The sequence below is a fragment of the Mustela putorius genome, unplaced genomic scaffold (genome assembly GCF_011764305.1).
Source record: "Mustela putorius furo isolate JIRA1106 unplaced genomic scaffold, ASM1176430v1.1 tig00003845_pilon_pilon_pilon, whole genome shotgun sequence".
In the NCBI taxonomy this organism is placed as follows: domain Eukaryota; kingdom Metazoa; phylum Chordata; class Mammalia; order Carnivora; family Mustelidae; genus Mustela; species Mustela putorius.
In genome coordinates this window covers 91,004,977-91,022,295 of record NW_025421998.1, presented here as the reverse complement: position 1 = coordinate 91,022,295, position 17,319 = coordinate 91,004,977, and the positions used below count along the sequence as shown (strand labels likewise).

General features: G+C 42.7%; 1 protein-coding gene across 5 annotated transcripts in view; it reads left to right on the top strand.

Annotated features, from left to right (window-relative positions):
• DGKI (diacylglycerol kinase iota) overlaps positions 1-17,319 on the top strand; it is a 442,305-nt gene that overhangs the window by 150,313 nt on the left and 274,673 nt on the right. For all 5 annotated transcript variants that reach the window (XM_045063016.1, XM_045063015.1, XM_045063018.1 and 2 more), the window contains exons 2-3: positions 2,060-2,168; positions 16,259-16,354. In XM_045063016.1, the coding sequence (XP_044918951.1) occupies positions 2,060-2,168; positions 16,259-16,354 (205 nt within the window). The remainder of the gene's footprint in view (positions 1-2,059; positions 2,169-16,258; positions 16,355-17,319) is intronic.

Genomic DNA, 17,319 nt, shown 5'->3' with positions numbered 1-17,319 from the left:
TCTTGGTCAATTACAAATTCCATTTCTGGGTGGAGTTTGCAGAGATCAGGGAACAGAACAGAGAGACCACCTGCAAACTTTAGATTCTAAGGGAGCTTTTACATTCTGCTGTCAGGCCTCCCGCTTTCCCCAGCAAGTTCCTTTCCTTTCCCGGGCTCAGTCATGATGGGATTCGCTGTACATCTGGCTGTTGCCGCCTTCCTTTTGCCCCCGTCTACCTGTCCGCAGCCTTGTTCCTCTGTATAGTGAGATGCCTGAAGAAATCTGAGGATCTGGGCCTCCCTGGGAACCCTGTTTGTCTGCAGGTCCTGTGTCCGAGACGGCAGATTCCACTGCAGCATTCGCATCCTCTGAGATAGGGTGCTGAGAACTAATGGGGATAAAGTGCATAATGAGGTTGCTGATGCTTTCCTTTGGGGCTCCCCTGCTTTGATGGGCCTGGGTAAGTTAGGGCTCCCCGCTTGCCCAAACGTGTTTGCTCTTGCCAACCCAAATAAAGAGGAAACTAAGGCAAGCTTGAATTACTGGAAATTGGCTTTATTCGAGAATAGCATGGGAGTTGCTGTTCAGGACACAAAACCTGTAGCAAACCGTGGGAAAGTTCGTTAACAATTTGGGGTGGGCTGTTTTTATGGCCAGGAGTGCAAAGAGCAGGGTATCTAGCCTGAGTCCAAGCAGCAGGTTCAGTGGCTTGAGGATGGGGAGACAATCTCGGTGGATGTTCATTGGTTGAGAGAGAGTTTTCCAGTTATCTGCAAATTAGGCATTAACCTGAAATCCATCTCTAAGTTCTTAGATTTCACTTTCCTGAGGGTGCATATGGGAGATTCTCCATCTCCTAGCCTCTTTAAAGTCTTTCCATACACTCATGGAGCGGCTTGAAAACTTTAGCTCATAGAAGGAGGCATGCGTCAATGCAGATTTCTGTGCCTCGGCCTCAGACCTACACAGGGCTCATCCACAGGGTCACAAGACCCACCTGATTCTGGTTCACATGATTCTCAAAGCACACATGGACATCCCTGTAGAGTTGGAAAACCCCTCTCCTTTCCAGGGAGCCCCTAGTTAATTCATGAATCACCATTGATGTTGAAGCTTGAGACCCCCGTCTGGCATTTTTCATGGAGCGATGCAGCGATTGAACTTAACACGATGAATGACGGCATCACAAGATCTCCCTACTTTCTTCCTGATCTTGCCGTTCTTACTCTGTCCACCAGGCTCTCCTCTCCCTTCCTGTCCCTTCACCCTGTCCTCGTCGTATTTGCCTGCTGAAGCAACTCCTCTCATTTCTTATCTTTGCAGACCAAGGTCAGGGCTGACTTTCTCAACCTCTCCGATTCATTCCCCCCTCTTTCTGACCTGCGTTCTGTTGTATTCCAGGTGCCAAACCGAATCGAAGCCCCACGTTCTGGTTCTCTCTTTCTGTGGGCCTCGGTAAGATCGCGGCCTCTCTGCATGGGCCTTGTCTTGGCCGCTACCAATCAGTCTTTTCCCATTTGGAACTTCAAACTTTCTGCGGGAGTCCTCTGTAGGGAGGAGGGGGGACGTTCTTGGCAGGAGCAAGACTGGTGCTGCGCCCGCTTGGAGAGCACTTTGCGGGGAGATGGAGGGATTTCCACAGAGGACCCCACCAGCCCACTTTTCTTGCCTTTAGCCTCCGACAGCTTTAAAATTGTCCAAGTATTATGACCACCCGGGCCCTCAGTCTTTCTTTTTTTTCTTTTTGGTAAACAGACCTGCGTTCTGCCCTGTACCCTGAATAGGGGCTTATATTTTAATTTCTATCTCTGAAGCAGTGCTACCCCCAAAGGGGTCCCCTCAACCTCCCTGTCTTTTGAGACCTGTGCCTCCCCACGCCCTGCCTTGGTCATGTACTTCAGAGGCATAGATTCTAATACATTTGCAAAGGGTTTTGCATGCGGAAGACTAACACAGGTGTTGTTTTTACCCTGGGGAAATTTTTTAGTATGTATGACCTTCTGATGTTGGTTTTTCTTTGTGTGTTTTTTTTGTTTGTTTGTTTGTTTGTTTTCTTTTGTTTTCCTTCTGGCTGCAGGAAAGCCATCTCCCGGGCAGGCCTACAGCACCTGGTTCCCGCACATGCCCTCAGCCTCCCCGTGGCAAACGGCCCGGCGAAGGAGCCCAGAGCGACTCTGGACTGGAGCGTAGGTGTTGGCTTCTTCATTTCAACGTCATTCACTTGCATGTGTGTCTCTCATTGTCAGGATCCCTGTGGCTACAGCGCAAGACTTCCTCATTTCCAATTTTGCTCACTGACCCATCTTCAGACGCCTAAGCCATAGTTCCTTTCTCAAACCTCCAGGAACATAGCTCCTGTGTATGAAATGGGATGTGTTTCAGACTAAAATAAAAATGCCATGAATCACTGGAGGCACTGCTGCCTGGGTTTGCAGCTGTGAGATCGGAAGTAGCTCTGGGCACATGCTTTATTGTTCTTGCCCACTTGACGATGAGTAGAGCCTACCCTTAGCAACTTTGTGTCATCTAAGCTTAGTCTCCTCAGCTCAGACTGCTTTCTTTTCCTTTTAGAAGCTTGTTTGTTTGTTTGTTTGTTTGTTTTTCCCTGACAGGAAATAATTTCATTTTACATTTTAGGGACTTCGTGCCCTCTCATCTGATATATTTCTGTCTCCAATACAACGGTAGATGGGTCTGGCATCAGTGGGTTGGGTATCGTCACCAATTTTAACCAAATGACATCCACAGAAACTTGAACTGAAGATTGCATTCTGAACTTCTTAAATTAATCAGAATCCATTTATGAGGGTCTTGGTCCAAGGCTCTTGGTCCAAGAACCAAGTCAGGTTCTTGGTCAAAGGCATCAATCACTGTGGACTGAAGGACTTTGTCCCTTCCTGGGGGAAGGAACTTAGGGAGCAGCACGAAGGTAGAGGAGGGCTTCCCTATAATTCTCCGCTCTGGTCCGGAGGGTGGTTCTGGTTCAGCATTGGTAGTTGAGCTGAATAGTGGGGATAATCCATGGTCTCCCGCATGAAAGAGAAAGCAGGGTGGGAAAAGAGGGTTTTTTTTTTCTTTTTTTTAATTAAAATATTTTTTTAGCCCATAAGTCATGACTTAATGTCCTTTTATAGTAAAACAATTCTTCCCCTCTCCCAAGCACACACTTAGTGACATTCTTACTTGACATTCCGGACCCATGCCATGGTATGCTGCCTACCTTCATGAAGCACCTGGCAGAAGACTGGGCTTAGCTGGGATGCAGCTTCTTCCTCGATGAGAGGCTTGAGAGTGCTGTGGTAGGCCCCGCACGTGCTGCACTGGTGCTCAGGAAGAAAGAGCTCCCTTCTTGGCCTTCCGCTTGATTCCAGGACTGTTCCTTGATGAACTCTTAAACCGTAACGGAAAGTAGAATCTATCCACGCCAGTGTTTATGTAATTAAAAAGAATTAAATGTATAAACAAGCAGATAAATAAGATCAAAGAGAGACATTTGGGGTCCAGTGATGAGAATGATGCAACTCAGGGACCCAAACTGGCGAATTTAATGTTTGTGATGCCAAAACAGTCCTCTGACCTAAAGTAGTAGGACCCTAATGAGGGAGAATTTATTTATTTATTTATTTTTAAAAAAGATTTTGTTTATTTATTTGACAGAGAGAAATCACAAGTAGTCAGAGAGGCAGGCAGAGAGAGATAGGGAAGCAGGCTCCCTGCTGAGCAGAGAGCCCGATGCGGGACTCGATCCCAGGACCCTGAGATCATGACCTGAGCCGAAGGCAGTGGCTTAACCCACTGAGCCACCCAGGCGCCCCGATGAGGGAGAATTTAAATCGTTGACATAGAAAAAGTCATTAAATCCTTTTGTTCCTTGTGTGATATTAGTCAAGTCCCTTGATTTCTTTCAGTCTGAGTGTCCTCATCGATAGGGACAACTGTGGCCCCTCCCTAAGAGGGACTTCCTCGTTGTTATTAGAGTCAAATGTGGCAGTAAGTGTCAAAGGTCTTTGTAAACAGCGCAGCCTGCCGATTTATTTAATCAGAAAGAAAATTAGGGATGAATTCACTAATCCATCCCACATTTGAGTCCCTGCTTTGTGCTAGAGCCTGCCTTGGTTCCTTGGGATCCTGAGGGGAGGAAGATGGGGTTTCTGCCTTGAAGGAGCTTGGGAAGCAGTTGGAGACAAGAAGTCAACAGCAAGAACATAGGTGTCGACCCCTGGAATGGAGGGTCCCCGAGTCACAGAGCTCCAGGAAGGACGATCCACCACTGTTTGATGGTGGAAACAGTTATCAGAAATGGCTCTTAAAAAGAAGTGTCCTGTTTCAGCCAAAGCTTGGCAAGAAGGTATTATTTTCTGATTCCTGTAGAGATGTAGGCACTCTAATATTTCATCAGAATGGTATTTTGGGCTGGTGGTGGAAGGCTGTACTACATAGCAGGGGGAGAACAAGTGAGGACTAAGTTCTTTCTTCCTCCCTCTCCTTTGATTGTGGGAGCCCTGTCGCGGCGCCCCAGGGAAATGATGGCATGTCAGGAAGCGCTGTGGGGACGTTTCACAATGGAGGGAACACTGAGAGCCTCCTCTGAAGACGGTCCATCTGAGGGCATATTTGAAGATCTGACGTGCAAGGAACTATAAAGATATGACTCTGAAAAGAAAAATTAACTGTGGGCTGATACTGCTGTTAGTGAACCAAAGCCAAACAGTGACCAACACTACAGTTCCTTATTAGGACCATGTAAAACAGTGTTCTCAGAAGAGAGGAAGAAGCAGATGGCTAAAAACATTTTAGAGCACCCCCCGCACCCCGCCCCAGACTTACCCTTGCTTCAAAATTTTTGGCTTTTCCTAACAAATGGGCTTTTCGCCATTTTCATTTATGTCACCTTAGTTTGTTGGTCTGTACAAGCTGCTGAACCAGGGTTTTCTGTGTTCTGCTTCAAGGGTAAGCCCCTGGCTTACCAGCTTGACCACTGGCTTGACCAGCCTCTGCCATTCCCTCATCCCACCGCCCCGCCCGGCCCCCTGTGGAAGAACAGCAGGACTGCCTCTCCCCCTCCACCAGCCCACTCTCCTGGACTCAACGCATTGAAATGATCACTCTTCATTTATTCACACTTACTATTTACTGATCTTGGTTTGGAGCTTTTTATGTGTCTCCCAGTTGAGAGGGAGGGTTTGGGGGGGTGGAGGGTCATTTCAAAGGCCTCTAGGACTCTCACCCGCTGACTTATGTCACCCCCCACCCTGCATTTCAGCAGTGAAAAAAAACAGATACAGAGGCTCTTCATGGTGCATGTGAAGTTGTAAGACGAATCAGGGTAGAATTAAACGCTGGGATTAAAAGCTTAGTCCCTACATTTCTGATTATTGTAGAATCCCAAAGCAATCCTGTTTTGACTTCATGCAAAAGTCTTCAGAAAGGGGCGCAACATTTCCTAAGTATCTTTGTGCAAAGGACCTTGGGGAAGCAGCTGGCTAGTGGGGGTGCTGGGACACCGAAGGGTACTGATTTGGTGAGCCTAGACTCGGCACCTGTGTCCTTGGGCCAGGTGTATACTAGAGTAGGAGTCGGTTTGACGTGTTGGGTACGCAGACTTAATAATGCCCTTAAAGTATTCATATTCTCATCGTCATATTCTCATTTCCCTACTTAGTGATGTGTATTATCTCTCTCTTATTTTTAGCTGTTCCTCAAAGTCCTGGAACTTCTCTCTTGCTGTGATTTACTCAAATAGTTATTATGACTTATCAGATTCTCCGTCTTCCTTGATCTCATTTTCTTGGTGACTCGTCAAGAACAGTCCCTCCTGTGTCCTGAGCAAATGCCTGTCCCTCCATGTACATCCCGGATGGAACCCTCAATGTTGATGTCCAAAGAGTGGCCTGATCAGTCTTTACCGTGGCACCTGAGGCTTCTAGTGACAATAGTAGACACAAGTGGCAATTGCTGTGTCCTATAGACATTTCCTCCCTTGCTCTGTGCCGGGTCATGTCCATCTTTTCAACTGAACCAGTCCTGTTTATCTTACCCATTTTTGCTTTATTTCCTCACAGTACCTCTCCCCATGGTTCACAGTCTTATAAACCTTAGAACCAAATTAGCGGTTTTTAGTTGTTCTCTTATTCTATGTCCTCAGCTGGATTTCAGGCTCCTTGAAGGGAGGGACAGTGTTTTCTGCTTGGTTTTTCTTCTTCACGATGGAGAGCACAGCATCACAGGCCTACCTGCTCTCTGGCTGCAGATGTCGGGGGACAAATTGAGTGCAGCTTTCTGTTCAATCAAGTGAGAAGGGGATATTTCACTGGGAGTTGACCAGCCTCAGGTAATCTCCAATTCCTGAAAGGATTGGTAGACAGAGAGTCCAAAGCTGCCTTTGGAAAATAAATGGGTTTCTGCTCTTTGAATCCCAGGTAACTCTTTTAACCTCTCTTTCCTAGTATGAAGCATTGTGTAAGTCTTAGAGCGCAGCCGCGGGCTGCCCTCTCCCTCCCCACTCTTCCCCTATTCACCTTCATGGTGACAACCTGCAGGAGCTGCTCCCATGGACACCAAGTCATGCATGCTGGGCAAGCCAGTTTTGGGGAAAACAGGCTAAGTTGCCAGAAAAGGAGTAATACTCAAAAAGGGAAAAAAAAAATTCCCATCTCCTGGGCTGGAATCCAGGTTTCCGGTTTAGAGTGAGTTAGCTCCTTCAGAAGTATGTCTGTTGTACAGATAATGTGTGTCTTCTCTTAAATGTAGCAGGCCTGATTCTATGGTGGAGACTTAATTTGTACTTAGAGATTTCTTCTCTCTTTTTAATATGATAGCAGGGGCAAGGAGGTGGGTCTCACTCTGTCTCCACTGTTTTATAATTTGTTTTTGCCCCTTACACTGCCTAAAACAACTTTCAAAGCAGTGGTGGGAAAGCCATCCAGATCTTTCTTAAAGGGCATGTTGGTTTTAACGTCAATTTTAATTTCAGTTCATTTTTTTCCTCTCTCCTTGGAAAATTTCCGCCAATCCCGAGGGCTATGGAAAATAAGTTCAACACAAACAAAGCTGGATTTTAAATCCAGACCATATTTTCTTTTCTCTAGTTGACAATGCTAAGAAAAGAAGTGCTTTCTCCTAGGTATGTAGAAACATAACACAGTTACACACCACCCTACCACTTGGTTCAGGGACAAGATTACGCGGACAGTCTTCACGCGGGATTGGTTTAAACTGGGTTAGGAAACTAGGTCGTCTTATCTTTAGAAACGTTGAATGAAGTGCCAGGAGGAGGCAGGTGTGTATGGTTGCGTGCGGAAGCATGTTCTCATTTCAGTCTTCTGTCAGGGGGCAGGTCCTAGCAAACCTGTGCCTTCAGGTCTAAGCTCTTGACCTTCGGGTCTGGGTGTTGTCCCCGATTGTGACTCTCACCTCAACCTTTCCCCACTCCCATTCCCATTTCAAAAACTGTTAAGTCGGGTTGATCAAGGCATCTGATGGCCGAGAGGTCAGGAGGAGCTAACCAGCTATAAATCAGTGAATGTCCTGGCACTGGTCTGCTGTGTTAATAGTGGGGGCAGATCTAGCATGATTTGTGCACCCTTATAGTCTTTTAGTTCACCAAATTGTAATAATTTTAAGTCACACTGGTTGTTGGGAGAGATCGTAGAATCCCACAGTTTCACAGGTCATGGGGCTAAGCTTCTGTCCCTAAGCAAGTGATTGAGCTAATATTGCCCAATAAGAAATAGATGTGAGCCATAAAATAATTCTAAATTTTCTAATAGCCACTTTGAGAAAAGTAAAAATAAATATGTAATTTTAATTTTAGTACCATGTTTTGTTCAACCAAATATATAAAAAAAATTACCATCTCAATATGTAATCAGTATAAAAACTATCAATGAGGAGGTGTGCATTCTTCCCCCCCCCCCCCACTGAGTATTCAAAGTCGGCTGTGAATTTCACAGTGACAGGACATCTCAATTAGTGGGAACCACATTTCAAGTTCTCAATAGCCACATGCTTCTTGGCTAAACTATCCTTGTTAAACTATCCTAGACAAATTCTACCTACTATTATCATGAAGATTTTGAGGGAGAGACAGTTCAGAGTTCTTTTCCTTTCCAAATTTGTAAGAACATTTACATGAGATACATCTTTATAACTTCCCTCCTGTTTCAAAACATTTATATAAGCAAGTATCTTCCTTTTGTGTAAATGATTTGCCTCTAGTGTCAGTGCATTCTGTGTTATTTGAAGTCTATAAACCCCTCCCACCAATACACACACCTATCCTTTTAACTATAACCATTACTAGGACTTCAGTAGAACTGGAGAGCAAGGAATCATATCTGTATCTATAAATCTATACCTAGATGGATAGATCCATCTTTGTATAGATCCAGCTATATAAACATATGTATATCTATAAAGACTTGTCTCAGTACTGACAGATACAGAAGAAATGTTATCTTCATTTAGAAATGGGAGAACTTTTTTTTTTTTTTTTTTTTTTTTTGGTCTGGCACAGATGGATACTCTGAGTTGTATATTGTTTGAGATGGTATTTCAAGGTTGATTTGTAGAGGAGAAAGAGATTCCTGGGTGGGGAGAATGGAATAAACAAAAAGCACGGCACAAAAAAGGGAGGCTATGGCTATATTTAGAGAAGAGTGATGAAGGAAGAAAATGTGCAAAGGTGAATACAAGGAAGGTTGTGGATGGACAAATTGGTGTCCGTGGAAGGTCTAGTGTGTGAGATTAAATTTGGATTTCATTTTATAAATAATAGAACATCATTTAAGCATCCTGAGCAAGAGAGAGGCAAAACTGTTGTTATGTTCTAAAGGAATTAATTTTGCAACATTATAAAATAGAGAGAAAGTCAGAATTAGAGTTCAGAGCAGAAGAAACCAGCACTCAGGTTAGATGTGTTCTTCAGTATATGATAAGTAACTTGGGGCTGGATGTAGATAATGAAAGGAAATCCATACAAAAATATAAGGTCTGTGTTAGTTGGTGTAGTCTAGGCTGCAATAAATAGGATACTCAAACATACAATCACTGTGGAAGAGAAGTATATTTCTCCCTCATGTAATGGATAAGGACTGTTTCCGGTAGGCTGAGTGGGAGGTGGGCTCTATTTCACATAGTTTTTCAATGCCCCAGACAGTTGCTCTTAGATCTTCACCAGATGGCTTCTGAAATCATCCCCAAGGTTGGCTTTTCAAGTATCCAGTGTGGGAAAAGAGCATGGAGGAAAGCATGTGGGAGGTTTTGATGGGCCAAGTCTGAAAACCATACATGTCACTCATGCTTATGTTCCATTGGTTAGATCTTGGTCACACGGCCATACCTAGTTGCAAGGAAGGCTGGGTAATAAGGTCTAGCTGTATGTCCAGGAAGAAGAAAAATTAATTTGGGTGAAAGGTTAGTAATCTTGGTACAAAGACCAAGGGAAAAAACTTAGATAATACCAACATCTATGGGTTAGAAGGGAAGGAAAACTGGAGAGTGTCCACCTTAAAAGTAAAACTGCCAGTTATTTTACCAGCAAAGTGGGATTATTTGGGATTAGCCGAGGAATTATAGTTCGGGACATGCAAGCTATGACACTACCTTTGATCTGGAGATCAAAGGAAAGAAACATTATAGAGAAAAGGAAGAGTGTGGGAGAGGCTGCTTTAAATGGAAGTCCACTGGAGGAAAGCGTGAGTTCAGGGAGGTGATGGTTTCTCATTGGCTGAGGTATTTTCTTATTGGCTGAGCTTGTTGGGCATCAAGGAGAAATTCCTTTCCTCTTGCTGAAGGAGCAAAATAGTCTTCTTCGTATTGGGAATGCAAAGTAAGTCTCTTCCTGTTGGCGGTCTGCAATTAATGATGAGTCGTAGAGTGTGACAGCTCCCCCATCTGATCTCCTGACTCCATTTTAAACGAGGCGTCCTTTATTCAGTTTCACAAATGTAACCACAATAACAATAGTAGAAACTACATTGAACACCTATTCTAATTGTGTGCAAGGCATTGGACATTATGCATTTTTCACATTTAAGTATCGCTGTGATCTTGTGAGTAAAGTACACTTATTTCTGCAATTTAGTGGTGAGTAAAATACAGTTTAGGGAAGTGAGAGAGGCCCAAGATCATATAGCTGGTATGTGAAAAGTCTATCTCATAGTTTATTAATATTGAGCTAGAGAAGGATGAATCAGAAATGTAAGAAAACCACAGTGGTTCATTTGTCTGTTCTCTTTTTGTGTGAATGCAACGCCAGCTGGATACCCTTATGCAGAATTCAGGATTCCCCCAGACCATCTTCACTTCTGACATCAGTTGAAGGTTTGGGCATCCCCAGGATCATACTCAAAATGTTTGAGGAGTCACTAGAAGGACTCATAGAATTTACTGAAAGCTATTATATACACATTTGTGGCCTATTGCAATGAAAGGATACAAATTCAAATCTACCCAAGGGGAGAGGTACATGGTACAGAGTCCAGGAGAGTTTCCCAGGTTGAGCTTTCCGTTATTCTCTCCCAGTGGATTTGCGGACAGTGCTAACCTCACCTAGCAACTTTGTGTGACAGCATGTGTGGCATATTGCCAATCGATCTGAACCTTGGTGTCTAGTGTATTAGTTGTGGCTTGGTCATGTAGACCTGGTTGATTTCCTGCATGGCTGAACTTAATCTCTAGCCCTTCTGGAGGCTGAGCTGATACATGGCTCTAAGCCCCACCATAAGTCATAGTTGTCTTAGACTATCTGGCATGGCTCAAGGCCCCAAGGTAAACATATACTCTTATCAGGCAGGACATTCCCAGCACTTAGATGACCTTTGCGGAGCTGAGGGCAAAGTCCAGATTTCTCTTTTGGGTAGTGTTACTATAAGTGTATTTTATTAGGTATCAGATAAGACAGATGTGCAGGAAAAGGATGAGCCATGGGAAAAATGTAGTCTAGTAAGAGGTATGCTCCATCTCTTTTTTTTTTTGCATGACTTTTTTTTAAAAAGGCGTTTCTTCTGTTTGTGATTTTAGAAGACTGTCCTGTTTCTTATTAGGCACCATGTTTACTTCTCACAGTTTATGACTCTAGACTAATGGACAGATAAAAATAATTATGCCTTTCTACCCACTTGGAGTTGCATATAATAAAAATGTGCATGGATTCATTTATTCATTGATTCTTAGTCTTTCATCTTTTCAAGTCCCAAAATTTATTTGTCATTATTTTCCAGGCATTAAGTGAAGCTCTGGACATTCAGTGTTCTCATGGAGCTTAGAATCTCATATATAAGGAAACATTAATCAAAGGATCATTCCAATGAATGGATAATTACCAATGGAGAAAGGTTATTGGAAGGGAACATACTTTTATGAGAGAAACTAACAAATAACTTCACTTAGACTTTGGAGCGAGTGATGGCTTCTTGGAAGGAGTAACACTGGATCTGATGACCAGTAAGTGAATAGAAATTAACCACATAGAATCAGAATGGAGGAGTAAACAATTTGGATAGACTAGGCAGCATATGCAGTGAACAGCCTTTGATATAGGGACATTTGAACAGAGACCTTTAAAAAAAAAAAAAAAGAGGGAGGCACAATGTAGTTATCTTGTGTAAGCAATTATAAGTCAAGGGAACAGCCAATTCAAAGGACCTGATGTGAAGCTTCTTTAGCCAGCTTGAGGAAATAAATAGCAAGGAGCCTCGTGACTGCAAGTCATTGACTCAGACAGAGTATTATAGAAGATGAGGTAACCAGGACAGGAAATAAGGTTACAGAGAGATAGGAAGTAAGGGAGGCACCCAGGGACTAGATAGTAAAAGCTTTGCATTCTTCCAAGTTCATGGATAGCCTTTGAGGGATTTCGAGCCTATCAGTGGCTTGGTCAAATTTACATTTTAAAGCAATTACTTTCATTGCTCTGTGAAGAATAGACCATGGGGAGGCAAGACCGATGCAGGGAAACCAGTTAGGGGGTATGAGGGCATTCCAAGACAAAGATTATGGAGGATCAGGTGGTGGTGGTTGAAGTGGTAAGTAATTGAGTTTCATGCCCATTTTGAAACTGGAGTCAGTAACATTAGTAGATGGACAGGAGTGGGAAAGGGAGATCTAAAACGACCCCAAAGTTTTTAGAAAATATTTGCAGCTCTAAGAATGGAAATAGCATTTGAAGTAAGAGTAGATTTAAGGAGTATACCACAGACTGAGTTTTGAGGCTAAAATTTTGAGATGCCTGTTGGTTTCAAGTAGAGATATTGAGAGGGCAGTTTTTTTGTTTTGTTTTAAGGAGTGTGAAGTTCTAAGAGGAGGTTTGTACTGTATGAATAATTTGGGAGATGACAATTGATGGAATCTAAAGTCACGAGAACTAAAAGCAAATAACCTACGACTGGAGGTGGCTGGGGAAGAGTGAAGATCTCGGAATGAGCTGCGGAAAACTCTACTGTTTAGAGTTTGGGATTACAGGAAAGGTCCAGAAAAGAAGATTGTGATGGAGTGGCCATTGAGGTGCAATTAAAAAAAAAAATGGAGTATAGTATTTCTAGGAAGCAGGTGTCCCTAAAAGAAGGGAATGATCACTGTATCAAAAGCTGTTGATTACGATAAAGACTGAGAAGTGGCTATTGGACTGAGCCATGTAAAGTCACTGCTGATCTTCACAAAAATAGTTACATTGGAAAGAGAAGGAAGCAAGCCTGATGAGCTGGGTTCGAGAAACAATGCGGTGGAAAGGAAGTGGGGCAGCAAATAAAGAAAACTCATTCTTGAACTTTTCCAGGAAAGGAGAACAAGTAGAAATAACTAACAGGGATGTGTGGATCCAGAAATCAAGCTACAAATACAGTTTTTTCAGCTCTTATTTATATTCAGAGTTGTGATTTGTAATATACAGGTCATTTTGAAATTTATTCTTATTTGACTTTACATTATGTAGTTTTCCATATGGCCAGACTTCATAATTGTCACTTCTTGATGACTTTATAATGCTCTGTTTCATGTATTATTCTACCAAACATTCTTCTCCACAGGGCATTTGTGATGTTTCCAATTTTTGATTATACACAGTAGAAATAAACTTCTTGATGTAAATGGTTTTTCTTCCATTAGGATTATTTCCTTAGGTACATTCCTAATGTAAGATTACTAGTAAGTATATAAACATTCTCATTTATTATGTTGTTTCTTTAAAGGCTTGTGCATTGAAGACTTTTTCTTATCCCCTGGATCTATCTTGTTAACTTTGAGCCTTCTCACTATCTATGATTTCCTGTCTCTCTCCTTAAAATCTCTCTGGGCTACCTTATGTCTCCTCTTCTCTCTTCCTCTTTTACCTTCTTCTCTGGTGACTGTACAAGGACAGAAAAGTACCAGATTTAATAGATCAGTCATAGACAAGTTCTAGAATCTATTAACTTGAGGTGGGGAGAGTAGGTTCTGCTTGGTTATGGGGTCTCAGACTCTCTGTACATGAGTCACTTCAGAACGTTGAAAACTCATGGTGTCCAGGTTTCACCCCACATTAGTTAAAGTAAACTCTCTGGGGATGGTACCCAGGTATTCTTAAAAACTTACCAGTTCATTTTAATGAGTAGTCAAATTTAAGACCCAGTGGGTCAGAACCACTGTGGCAGGAAGCTTCTTGTCTTTTTTTTCTTTCTTCCCTATGTGATTAGAAAGACTAATCAGATCTCCACTCAAGAATGAGGTTAGCAAATCCCAATGACCCTTCTATGCCTGCATCTGACTCAAGGTTTATCAGTTTTGTATTTATTATCAGTGGTTTTTGACCATTTTATCCACTGCAACAATTTATTCTTCACTTTCTAAAACTGTTGGTAGGATCTTTGCTCTTTTGGTTTCCCTAATATTTGATGCTGTAATTATGGGTTCAGTTTTCATATTCTCTGGTAGATTTTATGCCGTGCATTACCACACTAGCCCAGTGCCTGGCACCAGTGGTGTGGAATAAATGTTTATTGAATAAATTAAAGAACAACAGAATGAAAAGAGATCTCATTCTATAAATGGCTGTAAATGAAAGTTGGATATCAAGTTCTCAGTAATAGACTGTTTTAGATTGTGGAGATCAATTTCTTTAGGATACCTAACAAAAACAGGATACACACACACACGTCTATGTATGTGTGTGTATATATATATATTCACATATATATGTATATATGTATGCATTTACAAGAAAAATAAATATGTATACTGTCTTCATCCATTCCTACCTGAAAACTTTTAGGGTCTAAACCTATAGCTCTTCTTCTCTTGCTTCTGTTGTTTTTCTGCAAGACTGACTGTGAGGTGAACCCCATTTTCCATTGACTTCCATGAAAAAAAAAATGAACATGACTTTCTACAGGGAAAAGTGACCGATAGAGAAGAAGTAGTCTTGGTGAAAAGATGTTCAGTCACCCTTTGACATGGACGGTCATGATTCTCATTACCATTGCTTTCTTTTTCTGGAATGTTTTTTGAAGCACTCTAGACATGCATAGGATGCCCCCCACCCCTGCCTTAGAGTCTCCCTGTGCATTGTTTCTGATCGCTGAATATCTGCCGAACTCATGAAATTTCTCCTGGCCCTCACTCTCACTCAGAATCTAAGAGTTGGTGTCAACCTCCTCAGATGGTGAAGTATCTATAACCTCTAGTTATTCTTGTCTGAAAATCATTTGAGCCTACAGGCTCTGAAGGGAAGGTATTGTACTAGAATCTGAAGAAATATGTTTATTTTAAGAAATAGATGATACTTTGTATTTTTTTCCAGTTTCTCTTCGGTATATGTTTCTGCTACTTCATGTTGAGCTTTGGGATTCAGAGGGCAGTCATGTGGACATTTCTGGAGTCAGTTATTATAAAGGTGACTCGTGTAAGATGGACTTCTATATTACTTGGCTGTTCTATAAAGCTCCTTATTGAAGTCATTTAACAAAATACATAGATTGGGTAGGTTAAACAACAGGAATTTATTTCTCACAGTTCTGGAGGCTGGGAATTCCAGGATCAAGGCACTGGTAGTTTTAGTTCCTGGTAAGAACCCACTTCCTGGCTTGTAGATGGCCTGGCTTGCGATGCCTTCTCACCCTGTCTTCACATGACCTTCCCTCAGTGTACGTATGGAAAGAGGAAACGATCCCTCTCATGTCTTTTCTTATTAGGGCACTAATTCCAATCATAAGGGCACCACCCACATGACCTAATTACCTCTAAAAGGCTTAATCCTCAGATACTGAGGAACATATGAACATTCAACATATGAACTTGGGGGGAGTCACAGTTCAGTCTATAACATCTCCCATGGGGAAAAAAAATCCATGGTATGCCCCACAGATGAACCAGATACAAACAAAAACACTTTTCCTCCAAGATCAGTAAACTTCATCTCTTTGTGGTTAACTGAGTCCAGTGCTTTCCTTAATAGCTCAGAGTCCTCTTCAAGCAAATGAGCAAAAAATACACAACTGATACACAAATCCCTCAGGTTTCTAAGGTAGTGTGCCAGAAGGAATGTGCAATCCTATTCGGCGTCCTGTTGAAGAAGCATTACACTCCCCCACCCACCCCGACGAAACGTTATGCATTCCTGAATGGATGTTTCATGTCACCCATCCCAGCACCTCTGTTTGCAATCACATGTGACCATTTACAGAAGCAGGAAAAATTCAATTGGAGAAATTTAATGTTATATGGGTGAAAGACCTGCTGAAGTAGGAAAAGTGTGAATTAGTAGCAATTTATTACGCTTTGAGTACACAGTGACTTAAGAGTAAGTTTTAAGAAGCCTCTGCCTTAGAACATAATTTACCCATTACTGATATAAGTATATCTTCAGTCTCTAAAGTACGTTAGTACCACTGTCCTCCTTCTTAACTCATTTGCTAAGTAAAGGCAACTTTTAATAGGATTTTGGTCTCGATTGTCATGGAATCTGCAGTGTTGGGCCTGCATAAATACAACCTTACATTGAACAATTTGAGGGATTTTTCTTTATTTGTTTAATATATGTTTCACAGATTATCACAGCTTATGGATAAAGCTTTCATAGGCCTCATGTCTGTTTTAGTGATGGCTTGACAAAATTTTACCAAAGACCTGTTCTATTTCTAAAATTTTGATAGGACAAGCACTGGCCATATTTTCAGGGGTAAAATGAGAAGTGCTTAAACCCTGTGGGTGCCCTTACTTTCTTGCCTCCAAAAACCTAAATTTGAGCTCTCGCCCCTTTACACCTGGAAAGAAAACTGAAGTCAGGTGGGTCTTTTCCTTCCAGGAGAATGCCGTGAACGGAGAGCACCTGTGGCTGGAGACCAACGTCTCAGGAGACCTGTGTTACCTGGGAGAGGAGAACTGCCAAGTCAGATTTGCAGTGAGTGTGCTCCTCGGACCTCTGGGCCCTCACCTGCCCCGGGGAAGGCTGCCACGTGGCGTCTGCGGGCAGCACGGAGGCCACCTTGCCCGAATCTCCAAGGAGAGGTTTGAAAGAGCCTGTCCCTTGTGAGACAGTGGCCAGTCAACGTGGGTTTCAAGGGGTCGGTTTTAATGGCCTCAGGGCTTGGCTCTGCAGGTTCAACTTTGGTAGAAGGTGCTGCTTTGTAATGACTCCCAGGGTTGGTTTGGATTTGTGTGTCAGGGGAAGGTGCATGAGTGTTTGCTTCTGGACGGGGTGTGTGTGTGGGGAGAGGTCTCTGTGTGGAGGAACCGTAACCGTGAGAGGGGGTGACTTGCTTGTAGAGGGGGGAGTGTGAGCACGGGATGACCCATGGATTTGGCCTTGGGCGCCAGCTGCAAATACAGGCATAGGTCCTTTAGTTTGTAGATATTGCAGGGGGGGGGGGCGTTGTCTGTTTGTTTGTTTGTTTGTTTAACAGATTAAAGGTTTGTAGCAACCCTGCCCCTGCGCCATTTTTTTCCAACAGCGTTTGCTGACTTTGTGTCTGCGCCGCATTTGGGGAATTCTCGTGATATTTCCAACTCTGATTGTTGTCTGTTATGGTCATCTGTGATCGGTGATTATGACTGGCGGAGAGCCAAGGTAATAGTTAGCACTTGTAGTGGTGAAGTATTTTTTAATTAAGGCCTGTCCATTTTTTTTCTTTGACGTAATGGCATTGCACACTTAATAGAATAGTGTAAATAATAATTTTCCGATGCATTGGGAAGCAAAAAAATTCATTTGACTCCTTTTATTGTGATATTTTATGGCAGTGGTCTGGAACGGAACCCACGGTGTCTCCAGGGTATGCCTATAATTCGGATCAAGCGTGAAGGATAAAGTTCTAGAAACTGGACAGTTAACAAATACATTCGAAGAGCCCATGCTTTTTAAAATTT